This window comes from Anomaloglossus baeobatrachus, chromosome 9 (assembly GCF_048569485.1).
Source record: "Anomaloglossus baeobatrachus isolate aAnoBae1 chromosome 9, aAnoBae1.hap1, whole genome shotgun sequence".
Taxonomy (NCBI): domain Eukaryota; kingdom Metazoa; phylum Chordata; class Amphibia; order Anura; family Aromobatidae; genus Anomaloglossus; species Anomaloglossus baeobatrachus.
The window spans coordinates 142490541-142508653 of record NC_134361.1 but is presented as its reverse complement, the minus strand read 5'-3'; the positions used below and the strand labels follow the sequence as shown (position 1 = coordinate 142508653).

Genomic DNA, 18113 nt, shown 5'->3' with positions numbered 1-18113 from the left:
AGTGAAAAGCAATTGTTTTTGCTGTGGGAATCCTGCAGCAAAACATGCAGCTGTCAAAATCTGCCTAGTACGCACAGCATTTTTTTTTTGCTGGTGAATCACTGCAGAGATGTTATGAACATTTTCTGCAGCGAAACATGCAGCAAATCCACGTCAAAAACCGGCAAGTGCGCATAGGGCCTTAGAGAAGTTTTCAACTTTCAAAGATTATTGCTTCACAGTCGAAGCGTGGCCAAAAAGTCCAATCAAATTGATTAGGGATTCACCCTTACAGGATCCAGTGTTGCCACTCGCTGCTGCAGCGATTGTGTTTAGGCTGCAGTGGTGGCGTCACATCCACAGCGCTGCAGTCAAACACTGAGCTTAAAGGGAACTTGTAAGGTGCAATATGCACACAGAACCATGAATAGTTCTGGATGCATATTGCTAATCCCTGCCCAACTGTCCCTGTATACACTAGCATAGATAATGAGATCTTTAGAAAAAGTATTTCTAAAGATCCTTTGCAATATGCTAATGAGGCCAGGGACTAGTCCCAAGAGCGTTATATCCCCTGACTAGTCTGCCCTCTTAGCAGGTTAGTACGCCAACAGGGGTTGTAAACGTTGCGCCCTGCAACGTGGGGGTTTCACTCGCTTGCAGCGGTGTGAGGTAGCTTCAGCAACACACGTACACAGTCTCTTCATAGAAATTCTGGCAGTTTATTTAAAAACACTCAGCATAAACTGCCCTCAAACATAAACAATAAGTCCATAATAGAAGTTTAGCAACTTCCCCACTCTCTGGCTCCTGCCAGCGTACAACTCTAGCCAAGGTTCCTTCCAGCACCCAGGGCCCTCTGCAGACCCCTGTCTGTCTCTCCTCCTGGAGAGATTCGGCCCTACAGCCCTGGCCTGGCCGCACTCACCTCAGACTCTATATCAGAGCCTTGTGATCAGCCTCCATGCAGGCTGATACACCCAGAGCTCCTGGCTCTGCTCTCACTTGTTTCCAGTCCACACACTGGACATCTAGAGCCAGCCTCTCTCTAGACTGCCCTAGACACACTTCTCCCAGGTTCAGAGACAGGATTGCTTTAACTCCTGGAGCCACACCCACAGGTGGTAAGGAGTGTGTAATCAGCATCACACACCCTTCCATGGCTCTGCATGTAATGCAATCCTGTGGGACCACAGGTCCCAGCCAGCTTCACATTGCAGAGCACCCACGCTTCTGCAAAACATACCGGCCCTTTGTAATACAGCCGGTTGATACCTCACATACCCTCCCCCTCTGTTCAAACCCGTAGGGGAGAACACTTGCCAATGACCTGGGGCCGCGAGACAGGGCATCCCCGCTGCCATGCCCCACCAGTTGAGAGGGCCGTCCAAGAGCAGTAGTCCCTGAGGCATCGCCCGACACTGTCACCAAACCCTGTCTGGTCAACCTAGGGTTAAAGGACGTCCCATTTCCAGACCGTTCTCTCCCTGACCCCCTCCCAGGGTCACCGTAGTAGAGAGACATGTCCCCAGTCAAACCTACAGTCTTGTCCGAACCTAGGCTTTCTCGAGTACCCCCAAGGCTACTGTCGGGAACTCTAAGCTCATAGCGGCCACTATCTACAGTACATCGTAGGTTACCACTCTGTCGGCGATTCCTTTTATCGCGCGTCTGAACTACTGGACCGACACGCCATCTTCCACTTCTTTCCCCTGAACAACGGGTGGAAGACGAATGCTGTCCCCCACACAGTTGGCGAAGCTGCTCCTTAATTTTCAGGTTGTCTTGCCACAACCGCTCCATGTCACGTACATGGTGTACCCGATATTCAATAAGGCTTCGAATGTTTCCAAGACTCTCTACAGTCCCGACACAGACGAACGGAACCATACCAGCTACCCTGGGTATCTTGCTCTCATTAGCAGCAGGGATTCTTAATCTCACCAATCCCGACTTATTCACCATGTCTTGCATGACTCGTCCGTTTTTTCCAATGACTCTCCCCACCAGAGCCTGGGGTACTTGGACGATATCTTTCGCCAGACTCTGCGCTTTCCTTTTATACTCTAGCTGTCTAGTGGCTTCTTCCTTTTGCAGTTGGACGTGCCACTTCATACGAACACATCTGAAGTGCATGTCCTTTAGAATAGCCACCCGCTGCCCAGTAATTTCACTGGTGGACAATATCACTAACTGTTCAGCCCCTGGGGTACAGTAGACCTCACACGCTTCCACAGCTCTCTTAAATTCGTCATGCATGCACTCGGTGGCACACGCTTCTCTTAAGTCCTTAGATATATCCACCATGCACTTGACTACAGAAGTCTCATTCATCCCTGCCACATGCTTGTCAAGTTTAGCTTCCAGAGTCAGCTCTCTTTGGGCCTCCCCTGCTTCAACATGTTTGGTCAGGATTGACACTCGCTGCTCCATCTGCTCCAAGGCTCCCTGGGACTTGGACTGGTACTCTGCCAAGCGACTTCGGAGCTCAGCCACTTCTTTCTCCAGCTCCCTTACTCGACTCTCAGTAGCCTGCCTAAGAAGTATCTCTTGTTGCAGATGGTCTTTGCTCATCCTCTTGAATGAGTCTTCACTTGCGGACCTCTCTGGTCTACGACACACTATTTCTGAGGCTTCTTCCATCTCAGCTTCAGAACGTTTGGGTTTCAGGCTCTTAGCTGAGCCAATCTTCTTGTCTGCGATCTTGGTCTTACCCACTGAGTCAGTCAGGCTCTCAGCTTCTGATGAGACCTCATGTCCAGACTTCACCTCTTCCTCAGAGGCTCTTTCCGCTTTTACAGCACCTGCTGTGTCTTGGGACTTCACTGCATTCCCTCCAACTTCCACTTGGGTCTCTGCAGTGTCCCCCTCTGCCTTCTCTTGGGCATTTACAGCATCGCCTTCTACCAGGGTGTTACGCCCTTCAGCACGGTACTCTGTTCTTCTTAGAACCTTGGCACCATTTTCATAATTCATCACTTCACCACTGGGTAGCTTACCAGTCTGCTCACCATGACCTTTGTGGATTTGTACTCCACCAACACTGCCCTGGATTCCTTCTCCTATATTGTTCTGTAGGATGTCATCTCGTACAGCGCTATCCTCCAACAGACCTCCAGCTTCATGCATGGAAATTATAGGAGACACCGCCATTACGTCTTTGGTCGGTTCCTCCCCTGCAATTTCATCCTGCTGGTTTCTGTCGTGACAATGTGTCAGTTCAGTCTTTGATTCCTCTTTCTTTTGCAGGATATCACTGTCTGACTCTTCCGTAGCAGGTGTTACTAGCACCATGTTTTCATTAACCAGGCATATCACTTTCTCTGCACCCTCAGACAGCCTACACTGTGCCCCCTCTCGGCGCTTATTACGTCTTCGGCGTTGGGAGGAAGTTTTGCCCTTCTCACCCATCTGTACCACACTGTACTCGTTTGTCACCTTACTAGAGTCAGTGTCTTTACTGGAGTCATCATCACTCCCCCTGGTATCCTGGACTATCATGTCCCCACTTAACCAGATATCTGCCTCCCTTTCTGGAGCTACCCCGTTTTTAACGGTCACACTATCGGTTATTCCCTTAGTCCTTATGTCACTAAGTTGGGTCCGTCCATCATTTTCTTTGGTCACCCCTAACTTAGGACAGTCAATTTTAGGAGGTGCTATCTCCTCCTTACCACACATAACTGCACAACAAGGACCCCTTTTCACCTCCCAATGTGGTGGGGTTTCCTTTGGGCTGTTCCGGCTCTTACCCAAGCAACCGTATACGTTACGTCCCCCTGCTTCCACAAGTGCACAAATAATTTAGAGTCCCAACCTATAATAATTGGGTGCAGTAAATCTGAGACTACACCAACATCATGAGAACCACTGTCCCAGGCTGTCTTAATGACCACTCTGGAGACCGGGTATTCTGTCTCATTACTGTGGGTGCAGCCGACGTGGATCTTCCTTCCAGGAATCAAGTGGACATCAGAGGCGGCCCTCACCAGAGTCACCAAGCTCCTTGAGTCTACGACTCCTGTTACAGATTCCCCATCCACTTCCACGGAACACAGACGTGGCTTCTCGTCAGATGGGTGGTCTATATTGCAAACAGGACACTTAAGACATGAACACTGTTGTCTCTGGCTACAGTCCATCTGCACCACTTCACCCTTGGATTTGGGCTGCTCCGCTCTCTTTTGGGGGACCACCGCTTTCTGGGACTCCACCCCCTTATGGGCAACCACCCCTTTATGGGACTCCACCCCCTTATGGGCAACCACCCCTTTATGGGACTCCACCCCCTTATGGGCAACCACCCCTTTATGGGGCTCCACCCCCTTATGGGCAACCACCCCTTTATGGGGCTCCACCCCCTTATGGGCAACTATTCCCTTCTGGGACTCCGCCCCCTTTTGCGGTTTCCATGCAATGTCCTTAGCCCCCAGTTCACACCGTTTGCCCTTGTCTCCCTGGGCACCCAGTGTCCATACTGGCCCCTGAAGGGAACGCTCAAACTGGTCCATGGCTGTGACATCGCTACACACCGACAGCTCCTGCTGTCCCCGGACCAGGAACTGGTACAGCTCCTCCACAATGTCCGCAGGGACCATTCCCTCTTTTTGGCTTTCAGCCCCCACTGCTGTCACTGGACCTCCAGGCACATGCTGTTGGTGCTGCTGGCTCTGCAGCAGCTGGTTCAGGAGCTCCTCCATGCTGTAACGAAAAAGAGGCACAGGAGGGGCGCTCCAATGGGTAATACCCGGTGGTCAAAGACAGGGGGGGGTTAGAGAACCACTAACCTTTCCGGGTTGTACCGCCCGTACAACCAGGATCTCCAGCCTGTGGTGTATCACTGCTCACCAAGCAGGGCCTTGCAATTCGGGCTGGCCTGGAACCTCCAGTCGCTGGACTCTCGCCACTGCAGCACGGGTCCCCAACGACCTGCTGATTCACCACTAGGTGCTTGAGAGCGCTGTCCCTGTTCGTGGACCCGCCGATCCACCGCCAGCTGCTTGAGTGCACAGACAATTTTCGTGGACCTGCCGATCCACCGCAAACCGCTTCAAAAATTTTTCGTGGACCCGCCGATCCACCGCAAGCAGTCCGTATCCACAGGAATATGTCCTAGGCCGTTGCCCCTAGCAACCAGGCTGCGTTGCCCCTAGCAACCAGACCGCATGCCCGCATTCGAGACACCATATGTAAACGTTGCGCCCTGCAACGTGGGGGTTTCACTCGCTTGCAGCGGTGTGAGGTAGCTTCAGCAACACACGTACACAGTCTCTTCATAGAAATTCTGGCAGTTTATTTAAAAACACTCAGCATAAACTGCCCTCAAACATAAACAATAAGTCCATAATAGAAGTTTAGCAACTTCCCCACTCTCTGGCTCCTGCCAGCGTACAACTCTAGCCAAGGTTCCTTCCAGCACCCAGGGCCCTCTGCAGACCCCTGTCTGTCTCTCCTCCTGGAGAGATTCGGCCCTACAGCCCTGGCCTGGCCGCACTCACCTCAGACTCTATATCAGAGCCTTGTGATCAGCCTCCATGCAGGCTGATACACCCAGAGCTCCTGGCTCTGCTCTCACTTGTTTCCAGTCCACACACTGGACATCTAGAGCCAGCCTCTCTCTAGACTGCCCTAGACACACTTCTCCCAGGTTCAGAGACAGGATTGCTTTAACTCCTGGAGCCACACCCACAGGTGGTAAGGAGTGTGTAATCAGCATCACACACCCTTCCATGGCTCTGCATGTAATGCAATCCTGTGGGACCACAGGTCCCAGCCAGCTTCACATTGCAGAGCACCCACGCTTCTGCAAAACATACCGGCCCTTTGTAATACAGCCGGTTGATACCTCACAGGGTGTACTAACATGCTATTGAATTCAGCATCACCAGTGGTGACACGCATAATCTCTGAAGCCGGGTGTATGCGTCCCTGCTTCAGAGAGTCTACTGCGCATGACTGGGAGTGCCGGGCATTCAGGAGAGCAATCACAGCGAACACAGGTACACGCATCACCGCTGGTGAAGCTGCACTGAATAGCATGTTAATACACACCTGTGGGCGTGCTAACATGCTAAGAGGGCGAACTAGTCGGGGGATATAACACTCTTGGGACTAGTCCCTGGCCTCATTAGCAAATTATAAAGGATCTTTAAAAATACTTTTTCTAAAGATCTCATTATCTATGCTAGTGTAAACAGGGACAGTTAGGCAAGGATTAGAAATATGCACCCAGAACTACCTGTAGTTCTGGGTGCATATTGGACCTGACCGGAATACCCCTTTAAAGGTAACCTATCTCCAAGTACCTACCCTAATATGTAGTAGATGTAATAATAAAATTAGGAAATACCTCTAATTAGAATTGTAGTATAGTTCTCCTGAGTCACCATGTTGCTTTCCTCATGTGCAAGGAATTGCAGGATCTTAGGTATCCATGGTTATGACCACAAGCAACTAATTGTCACTATATTCTTAGTCATAACCATGGATACCTAAGGTCCTGCAATGCACCGAACATGAGGTAAGAGACAGTGAATCAGAAGAACTACACTACATTTCTAATTGAAGTCGCTATTATTATAAAGGTCCATAAAAATATTTTCCCACCCACATTGCGACCTATTGTGGCGAGTATTGGCTCACTGTCCAGCCATCTGACTGGCTGGACGGCATCTTACAGCCCCTTGTCGGGCGTACCGCCAGATATGTTAGAGATACTAAGAGTTTGCTGCAGAATCTACATGACATTGATTGGACCGAACATTCGTTTTGGATCATGGGTGATGTCAATTCACTCTATCCCAGCATCCCCCATGACCAGGCACTACAGGCACTACAATTTCATCTTGAGAAGTATAGCTCCCTGGACTGTGTCAATAAGGAATTTATTTTAATGACAACTGATTTTTTATTAAAACATAATTTTTTTCAATTTAATAATGTTTATTATCTTCACATCTCTGGTTGTCCGATGGGATCTAGCTTCTTATGTGCCTTAGCCAACCTTTATATGTCATTCTGGGAGGAACATTTTATGCATACCTGCAGCAACCATTATCTCGGACACATCCGGTGGTATGCCAGATATATCGACGATTTGGTGTTTATCTGTGACAAACAAGCTGGCATGGACCCATTAAACCTATCTGTCGCCCTAAATGAATATCTAAACAATAATCAACTTAATTTGTCATTTACTGTCAACTATTTTGAGAACACAGCACCTTTTTTAGATGTTCTCCTTTCCGGAAATTTGACTACCGGCAAAATAGATACAGTTAGGTCCAGAAATATTTGGACAGTGACACAATTTTCGCGAGTTGGGCTCTGCATGCCACCACATTGGATTTGAAATGAAACCTCTACAACAGAATTCAAGTGCAGATTGTAACGTTTAATTTGAAGGTTTGAACAAAAATATCTGATAGAAATTTTAGGAATTGTACACATTTCTTTACAAACACTCCACATTTTAGGAGGTCAAAAGTAATTGGACAAATAAACCAAACCCAAAAAAAAATTTTTTATTTTCAATATTTTGTTGCGAATCCTTTGGAGGCAATCACTGCCTTAAGTCTGGAACCCATGGACATCACCAAACGCTGGGTTTCCTCCTTCTTAATGCTTTGCCAGGCCTTTACAGCCGCAGCCTTCAGGTCTTGCTTGTTTGTGGGTCATTCCGTCTTAAGTCTGGATTTGAGCAAGTGAAATGCATGCTCAATTGGGTTAAGATCTGGTGACTGACTTGGCCATTGCAGAATGTTCCACTTTTTGCACTCATGAACTCCTGGGTAGCTTTGGCTGTATGCTTGGGGTCATTGTCCATTTGTACTATGAAGCGCCGTCCGATCAACTTTGCGGCATTTGGCTGAATCTGGGCTGAAAGTATATCCCGGTACACTTCAGAATTCATCCGGCTACTCTTGTCTGCCGTTATGTCATCAATAAACACAAGTGACCCAGTGCCATTGAAAGCCATGCATGCCCATGCCATCACGTTGCCTCCATCATGTTTTACAGAGGATGTGGTGTGCCTTGGATCATGTGCCGTTCCCTTTCTTCTCCAAACTTTTTTCTTCCCATCATTCTGGTACAGGTTGATCTTGGTCTCATCTGTCCATAGAATACTTTTCCAGAACTGAGCTGGCTTCATGAGGTGTTTTTCAGCAAATTTAACTCTGGCCTGTCTATTTTTGGAATTGATGAATGGTTTGCATCTAGATGTGAACCCTTTGTATTTACTTTCATGGAGTCTTCTCTTTACTGTTGACTTAGAGACAGATACACCTACTTCACTGAGAGTGTTCTGGACTTCAGTTGATGTTGTGAACGGGTTCTTCTTCACCAAAGAAAGTATGCGGCGATCATCCACCACTGTTGTCATCCGTGGACGCCCAGGCTTTTTTGAGTTCCCAAGCTCACCAGTCAATTCCTTTTTTCTCAGAATGTACCCGACTGTTGATTTTGCTACTCCAAGCATGTCTGCTATCTCTATGATGGATTTTTTTCTTTTTTTTCAGCCTCAGGATGTTCTGCTTCACCTCAATTGAGAGTTCCTTAGACCGCATGTTGTCTGGTCACAGCAACAGCTTCCAAATGCAAAACCACACACCTGAAATCAACCCCAGACCTTTTAACTACTTCATTGATTACAGGTTAACGAGGGAGACGCCTTCAGAGTTAATTGCAGCCCTTAGAGTCCCTTGTCCAATTACTTTTGGTCCCTTGAAAAAGAGGAGGCTATGCATTACAGAGCTATGATTCCTAAACCCTTTCTCCGATTTGGATGTGAAAACTCTCATATTGCAGCTGGGAGTGTGCACTTTCAGCCCATATTATAAATATAATTGTATTTCTGAACATGTTTTTGTAAACAGCTAAAATAACAAAACTTGTGTCACTGTCCAAATATTTCTGGACCTAACTGTACATCATTATATCGCAAAGCTGTCAGCGGTAATACAACTTTACACGCTGACAGTTGCCATACCACCCATACGATACGCAACCTGCCAGTAGGAGAATATCTACGAACCAAAAGGCTCTGCTCATCAGAGACCTCTTACCACAAGGAAGCAGCTAACATAGACAGTAGACTTAGGAGGAGAGGTTATGGTAGTTCATCCCTCAGGAGAGCACGAAGCATTACGGATGGCAAATCCAGAGGGTCACTATTGATGGACAAAATTGAGTCACATGAATATACAGGTCGCATTACGTTTTCCACCCCTTATAGTATTGATTTTCCATCTATAAAAAAGACCCTTTTGAAATGTATCCCCATTTTGCAGCAGGACAAAAGTGGATTTGGTTTTGTCCAGAGGCATCAATGTGGTTGCCAAACGTGCTAGAACCATCGGTAATATAATTTCTCCTAGTTTTTATACTTCCGGAAATAAAAAACAAACGTGGCTTAGCACAACTGGTTCACACCGATGTGGGTCCCAGAGATGCAACTTTGTCGCTTTATGAAACCGACTCAAACTTTCCAGGGAAAGAATGGTAATATCTTCAAAATTACATCTTTTCTTAATTGTTCTTCCATATATGTCATTTATAAGGCTTCTTGCCAAATTTGCAACAAGGATTATATAGGTTGCATCTCTAGGGCCCTCAGAACACGTATATCGGAACACACAAGACTCACACCGTCCACTCCATCTGTATTGGACAGTGAACCAAAAAGAAAAAAACGTTCCTCCTCAGGTTTGACACATCATTTTCAGGACTTGCATGATGGAGATTTTTCCTCTCTGCACGTAATGGCTATCGAACATATTTCCAAACCTCCGAGAGGGGGCGACTGGTTGGCGCTCCTATTACAGGCAGAAGCAAAATGGATCCTTAAATTGGACACACGGCAACCAGTGGGTTTAAATTTTCGATCGGATTTGCGGTTTATAATTTAGACTCCATAGATTACATCTGTAACCCAGGAGTTTTTTTTTTTGTTACAATCTTACATTATTGTGGACAACAGGGATATTCATTAATTATCCAGATAGTAGAAATATATCAATTTTTTATGGTTTGTTAAACTACAGGGAAGTAAAGGGCATGCATATTATCTAACAATGTTACCAAATATGGAACTATGGCCACACTTAAGATTAAGATGACATATGAGTTCTCATATTAACAATCCCGAATTTATCATGTATTTTTGTCACATTTTTGTACAATATCTTTGTGGATACTATTATTATTATTCTTTCATACGTGCATGCATATATATGTATACATCGATTCATTTAGCATCTTATATGTTAATCTTTATATACATCATTTTACAACCATATGGAGGTATCATTAATAGTAACTCATTTGTATATGAGCAAATTTTTTTCCTCTTCCTCCCTAGTCATGATTACATGTGTGCATGTATGCGTATGTTTCATGTGAAAGTTCCTTATTTTGCATTCGTTTTTTGTTTATTTCACTTTTTTTTTTTACATACCCACATTGGAGTCCTACATCAGACATTTGTTTTCAGCCTATTTTTCTTGAAGACCAGGTTTATACTCACCTGATACGAATAATTAAGGGATCCCTCCCTCGGTTTTGCTTGCTGCCTCTCAGAATTTCCTTTTCACTGGCAGATACACATATATACTCTGATATTAGCTCTATACAGGTCCGAAACGCGTAAAGTTTTTCTGTATCACGCTTGGTGCATTGCGTTTGTTGGCTGATTTTTAATGACATTTTTCAATAAAGGATACAAGTGATTTTTAAGGATATTGTGCCGGGTCCATACTCTTTCACACTCCTGTTGCTTCACCGGCGTGGACTGGCCGGAGGACTCCGTGCACCCTGAGGATTCCCATGGCGTCGGATGACAGGTGAGCTGAAAACCTTTTTGCTATTATTATTACACCTACTACATATCAGGATAGGATTTTGTAGATGGGAATAACCCTTTAAGTGCATGGCCGATGTAGACAAGTCGCAGAACTGACTGCAGCCTGTACACAATCAGCAGAGGTGCTGCGAGGTGAAGCGCAGGATGCTGCAAGGGTGCGTAATCGCTCAGATTATTTCTTTTGTTTCTGAAGCAATAATCTTTTTACTGGGACAACCCTTGTAACTGTATATTAATAAATTGGTTAAATTCACAATTTAAAACATGTGAATACTATCCATGTGTCCAACTGTTTTAATATTTTGAGAAGGCCCTTTTAAGTGTGTGCAGCGGCATTCTACCTGACTGTAGTTAAGGAAAAGCAAAAGTGCTGGCAATTAAAAAGAGGCGGTAGATACCTCTCTATGGAAGTCATCCTGCAGTTTCCAACATGCCACAAATACAGTTAGGTCCAGAAATATTTGGTCAGTGTCACAAGTTTTGGCACGCTCACTCACACCAAAGAGAAAACACAGTAAGGGTCAAGGCAGTGCTAAGGGAAGAAGCAGGGGATCAGTTGGCATGTATATATTATTTATTTTACTTATTGCTGGGACATTGTACAGTATATGTATGTAAAATACTAAATTAGGAACAAAAATAGAGACATTTTATACAAATCACAGGATTCTTCCTCCACAGTTAATTTGATCGTTGACAGTCTTCAGAATCTCTAGCAACATTTTTGAAAGGTTAAATAAATTAACACCACAAAAGAAGTGTATTACCCACTAAGTAGCATATTAATTATATATATAATCTATATATATATATATATATCTATATATATATCTATATATATAGATATATATATATATCTATACATATATATATAAAATATATATCTATATATAATATATATCTATACAGTGTGTCCACCCATATCCTGTCCGCCGCCATTAACTTGAGAACGGCGGCAGCTATAGGCATAGAAGTCGTGTCTAGGTATAGTAAAGTATCCATGTGCTACGCAATGAAACCACCTATAGCGCCACCTGGTGGAAAACAACAGAGTTACCATTTTTATCTCGAAAAAGATAGAGAATAAAAGTGAATTAAAAAATTGGAGGGCATCATCAATTCAATACGAATCGACACCTTACATACAGAAATGCAATGATATGAAACCCATGACCCCCCCCCAAAACATTGAATACTGGTCATGCATATGGCGCTCATTTAACTTTGATGCCCAAAGTGGCCACCGTCAGCTGCAATGCACATCTGGACTCTGGACAGCATACTGTATCTTGCTGCACAATATGCAATATGGTAGGTGACACGTTTTCACAAGCATCTGTGATACGTCGTCGTAGGTCCTGCAATGTTGGTGGAGGGGTCGCATATGTGACGCCCTGGACCCCAGGGGTCACAGGTCACAACACTCACCACATACACCCCCACACTAGAAAGGTACCACCAGTCAACCACAAAGACCTGATTGCCTCCCTCAGTGTTAGACAGGCACACCAGGTGGGCGGAGTCAGGCGGAAAGACACGCCCCCTGAGGAGTCTGCTGGCCTGAGGCAGGAAAAGACAAGGGAGTTGAGGAGAGGTCAGCAAAGAGAGCAGTCCAGTTCAGTACAGGGTTCTGTGCAGACAGACTGTTCAGACAGTCAGGCAGGCAGATGGCAGTGGCCGCCTGCAGGAGACCGGGAACACGACCAGCAGAACCTTAAGGGACCGGACAGGGTAGTGGCCTGCCGGAACCGAACCGGGAGCTAACTGGATACCGGAGCACCAGGCAGGGTACTCAGACCCCGAACTAGGCTATATGCCACCACCATAGTCGAATTAACTGATTGCGGTCTGGACCTCAGGGGTTCATTCCCACCAAAGTCCCGATTGAAGGCAACAGCCTAACCCGTCCGGATAGTAGCCACCGCCAGAGGCCAGAGGTCCAAGGGCCAGCGCCTGCGGGCAAAAGGGGCTCCTACGACACATACACGCCGGGGAGCGGACTACCAGTGCCCAGGCACAGTGGTCACACTACAAACACAGGTGCAGGAGAAAGGCGGACATTGCCAACCCGACTAGGAAGCTGCAGACGGCTGCGGGCCCCGTTCATCCCTCCATTTGGTTTACCAGTGACTCTGTGTGGTTTAATCGTGAGTACACCAGTGCCATCGGGCACAGCACCGCGCTGCTCCGCAACACTGCGCCCTGCACCCCGGCCCTCGCACAACCGGGCCCCGGGACCAACATCCCCTACCCACGGAGGGGTCAACACCTAGCTGCGCCACTACATTGCTCCCGGGAGTCCCCGTACCTTCACCGCAGCGATGGTGTCCACCATCACCACAACCCGTCAGTGGCGTCACGAACAATCATCCCAAAATCAAATACCCGCATCCCCCGTGTGTAACGCCAACTCCCCTTGCAGAGCGACGTGACCCCCGGGTCCGTGAGAGGCTCAAGCCACCACCCGTAGAACGCGAGCACGGATCCGCGGGGCAGTACACATACAGCCGTTTGATGTGACCTCACAGAAAGAAGTCCGATGGGGTCAGGTGAGGTCAGGTGAGCGTGGAGGCCACTCCACGCAGCCACCATGCCCAATGACTTGTAGGAAAGTCTCCAAGAGGTATCGCTTCACGTCTGCAGCCTTGTGAGTTTTACACGTTCTAATCATAGCATTTCTGTATGCAAGGTGTCGATTCGTATTGAATTGATGATGCCCTACAACTTTGCAATTCACTTTTTTTCCTCTATCTCGTTCCGTTTTCGAGATAAAAATGGTAACTCCGTTGTTTTCCACCAGGTGGCCCTATAGGTGGTTTCAGTGCGTAGCGCATGGCTACTTTACTATACCTAGACACCACTTCTATGCCTATAGCTGCCGCCATTCTCAAGTTAATGTCGGTGGACAGGATATGGGTGGACACACACACATATATATATATATATATATATATATATATATATATATATATATATATATATATAACACCTATATCACACACACTCCTTACCATGGAAGTTACCACACCAAAAGGTATAGTTAGTATAGTTGTTCAGTTATTAAAATTACAGAATGCATAGTCATGTTAATGATATGCCAATGTTGAAGAATGGAAACATTTTCGAAACCTCTCTAATTATTCAGCCATGGTAGCACACTGGTTGCCTACAGTGGAATCAGCAACATGCAGCCTGACGTGTTGAAAAGTGGCTCCTGGGACACCAACGTTCCTTAGTGAAGACCACTTCATGGAGTTGCCAATGTGGTCTACTAACCAATCTCCGGCTATCACGGTGTATAGGACAAAAGTGAGACTCATTGCTGAAGAGGATAAACCACCATTCCAGCCTCCACTGCCGACTTGTTCTGCACCAAGACAGCCTTTCAGTAAAGTAGCATGAAGTCAATGAAGCAGCTTTCGTGAGGGAAAAATCACAAAGGTTGCATGATTTTTGTGTGCGGTGGAATAGTGTACGATAACCGGCTTTACTTTAGGTACAATAAGAGTTTGGCAATACATTAAGTGCTGAAACCATTACCCGAAATTGTCAAAGAGAGACCATATGGACAGTGCCATGAAGAAACCATTATAAGGCAATGCCACACCGGTAATACTTGTGGGATTATGGTGTAAGGTGGCATAATGTACTGTAGCTGTACAACTCCAGTATTCATTCCAGGTTCACCAACAGCTCGGCGTTACATTTGGTCTTGCAACTAGTGGTGCAGCCATTTCTTGAAAGTGTCCCAGGAGCCATTTTTTAAAAAAGACACCAGGCTGCATGTTGCTTGTGCTACTATGAGCAGCCTGGGAGGCCTAAACGCCTATAGTGTATCCAGCCTTGTCTCCCATTAAGCAGATATGAGACATTATTGGTCAACAGCCCTCACCTATTGTACCATCACCCATTCCCTGTAGACTGTGAGCCCTCGCGGGGAGGGTCCTCTCTCCTCCTATACCAGTCTGTCTTGTACTGTTAATGATTGTTGTACGTATACCCTCTTTAACTTGTAAAGCGCCATGGAATAAATGGCGCTATAATAATAAATAATAATAATAATAAAACAGCAAAATGAATTCCTAGCAGCTGACGTGCACGATTTCCATGGTGAAGTGTGCACTCAGTGCGGCAGAACATTCCTCAGGCAACCAATAACAACTGAAATGACAGTTATGTTGAGGAGCGCCCAAAAAAACATGTACATTCCCAGTCTGAGAAAACAAGTACCCCAGCTGTCTGCTTTATCTGTGCTGGTCATCAAAAATGGACAGTAGCCCAACGTCTTGTTTTTATTGTTATTTAAATAATTGATTTAAAAAAAAATCAAACAAAAAAAACAAACATTTTTGGAGGAGCCTCTGTTTGTGATAACTAGGCAAGATAAAGCACACAGCTGTCTACTTTACCTACGCAGGTTGTCACAAATAAGCAGGGGAGCGCACATGAAAGTGGTGTAAATACTCTGACAACATTGTTCCCAGAAGTGACCTGTTTCAGAAATGGATCCAGGTAACTTCCCCATGCTGTTCCCATTCAATTTCAACCCTTTTCACCCATGTCAGCATTTTTACAACCCCGCCAAAGATCTTAGGAGGGTCTGCCGTAAAATTATTTGCATTTCCCATGGACTTCCATTAAATTTGTTATTCGTGACGAATACAGGAATAGTATGAAATAGAGACAAATAATCCGAAACTGAATATTTCACTATTCGCTTATCACAAATAACTAAATTTGTAATCATAGTGAATCATATAGAAGTACACCACAGCCAGCAACACATTCAGGACTTACTTATTAATAAAAATTAACATTGCAATGAATACAATATACTGTGCCTGAAATGTAGATAAATGTAAGGTCATGCACTTGGGTAGAGGAAATAACATTTATGATTATGTACTTAATTGTAGAACACTGGGTAAAACAGACACAGAAAAAGACTTGGGTGTATGGGTGGATGGTAAACTTCACTTTAGTGGACAGTGTCAGGCAGCTGCTGCCAGGGCTAATAAAATAATGGGATGTATTAAAAGAGGTATAAGTGTTCATGAAAAAAATATAGTTCTACCTCTGTACAAGTCACTAGTGCGACCGCACGTAGAATACGGTGTACAATTCTGGTCACCGATATATAAGAAGGACATAGCTGAACTGGAGAGGGTGCAAAGAAGAGCGACCAAGATTATTAGAGGAATGGGGGGGCTGCAATACGAAGACAGGTTATTAAACTTGGGGTTATTTAGTCTGGAAAAACGAAGGCTTAGGGGAGATCTAATCACAATGTATAAATATATGAGGGGACAGTACAGAGACCTTTCCAAAGATCTATTTACACCTAGGCCTGCGACTGGAACACGGGGGCATCCGCTACGTCTTGAGGAAAGAAGGTTTAATCATAATCACAGACAAGGATTCTTTACTGTACGAGCAGTGAGACTATGGAATTCTCTGCCGCATGATGTTGTAATGAGTGATTCACTACTAACATTTAAGCAGAGCCTGGATGCCTTTCTTGAAAAATTTAATATTACCAGTTATGTATATTAGATTTTATGACAGGGTATTGATCCAGGGAACTAGTCTGATTGCCGGATGTGGAGTCAGGAAGGACATTTTTTCCCCATTGGAACTTGTTTGCCACATTGGGGTTTTTTGCCTTCCTCTGGATCAACATGTTAGGCTACGGGTTGAACTAGATGGACTTAGAGTCTCCCTTCAACCTTCAAACTATGATACTATGATACTATGAAATAGTCTAAATGGCAAAGTCAACAGTAGTTTTCATACACTGGTTACATATTTGTTCAATACAGACAGAATGTGTAGCTCTTGCTCATGATGTCTGCATGGAGCCAGTTTCCTAGCACATTTACCTTTTTTCTTGCTCCTGCCTGAACTTGGATCTGAAAAGAGAAAAAGAATGAGTCACAGAAACATCAAATACTCATAACCACAACCTTTGTGTGATACATTGTATTAAAAGATACATATTAAAAGAACCTTACAGAAATGACTGGGCATTTACATGGGCAAACCTTCATATCTGAATATAGTGTTATAGTAGTACTGTGGGCATAGGACATACAGAGTGACACAAATACGATGACTGAGGTATACATTTATAAAGGGTCACACATTTGGACACATGCTCATATAAAGAGAGCTTCTTTATTGTGCCTGTCACATATGTTATAATAAAAGTCACTGGAACCTATAAGTAAAACAATAGAGTGGTAATAATGTTATAGAATTGAAAGCTATTTTACATTCCTCAGTCACCACCCTTTGCCTTAATAGCAGTGTGGCACACTCTTGGCACTTTCCCAACTTCATGAATAGCCACCAGCGATGTAAATGCCTTGGAAAACTCCCTACGTACCTACGTATTCTAAGCACTTGTCAGTTTTTTTTCTCTGACACTTCAGTTCTTTGGTTTGGGACAAGGTTCTGTCAGCTTATCTGGATACAGCACTGCATCAGTCTCTTTTTTGGCACCAAGAAAAGAACATAATCCGGTGGGGTGTGTTTTGGGTCAGTGTCCTGTTCAAATCAAAATGATAGCCTAACTAAGCCCATGCCAGATGAAATGGTGAGATACTGCACAATGCTCTATTAAGACTGTTGGTTTAGGAGGTGACCTCCAATTTTAAAGGAAAGTGCAAAACAATTTTTCTAATTCTCTCATGGCCAATTCTACTTCTAAAACAGCAGTACTGACTGGCTGTTGGCTACCCATTCCTATGCATCAGGAGACTCCACATCCATTAGGGCAGCCAGTGCTGTAGAATCACAGGACATCATACATCCCTGGCAGCCTGCTCTACTGGGCTGAAAAGGCACGGAGACTGAGCTGGATGCCCTATTTCCTAATACAGTCATGTACAACCCGCAGAACAGATCCGGTCCAGTGCATGAGGCCATTTAGAGGCAGAATTTTAATGATTTCAGCACCAGGCAAATCCTAATATGAACTATTCAGAGGAGACGGCATAAGCAAGGTCTCCATTGTACAGTGGTGTGTAACAGTTTGTCAGCTCTATAGAACTTTCCATATTTCTGCATAAATTTGACCTAAAACCACATCAAATTTTCAGACAAGTCCTCAAAGTAGATAAGGAGAATCAAATCAAACAAATGCATCAAATATTAGACTATCATTTTATTATTGAGTAAAAGGGTCCATCACGTCTGTGAGTGGCACAAGCATGTGAAGCTGTGCTTTCAGTGTCTGGTGTGACCCCCTTGTGCAGATATAACTGCAGCTAAA

The 18113-nt window shown here is 45.1% G+C and overlaps 1 protein-coding gene across 3 annotated transcripts in view; it reads right to left on the bottom strand.

Annotated features, from left to right (window-relative positions):
* EDA (ectodysplasin A) overlaps positions 1 to 18113 on the bottom strand; it is a 354857-nt gene that overhangs the window by 72948 nt on the left and 263796 nt on the right. For all 3 annotated transcript variants that reach the window (XM_075322754.1, XM_075322755.1, XM_075322756.1), the window contains exon 3: positions 16720 to 16749. In XM_075322754.1, the coding sequence (XP_075178869.1) occupies positions 16720 to 16749 (30 nt within the window). The remainder of the gene's footprint in view (positions 1 to 16719; positions 16750 to 18113) is intronic.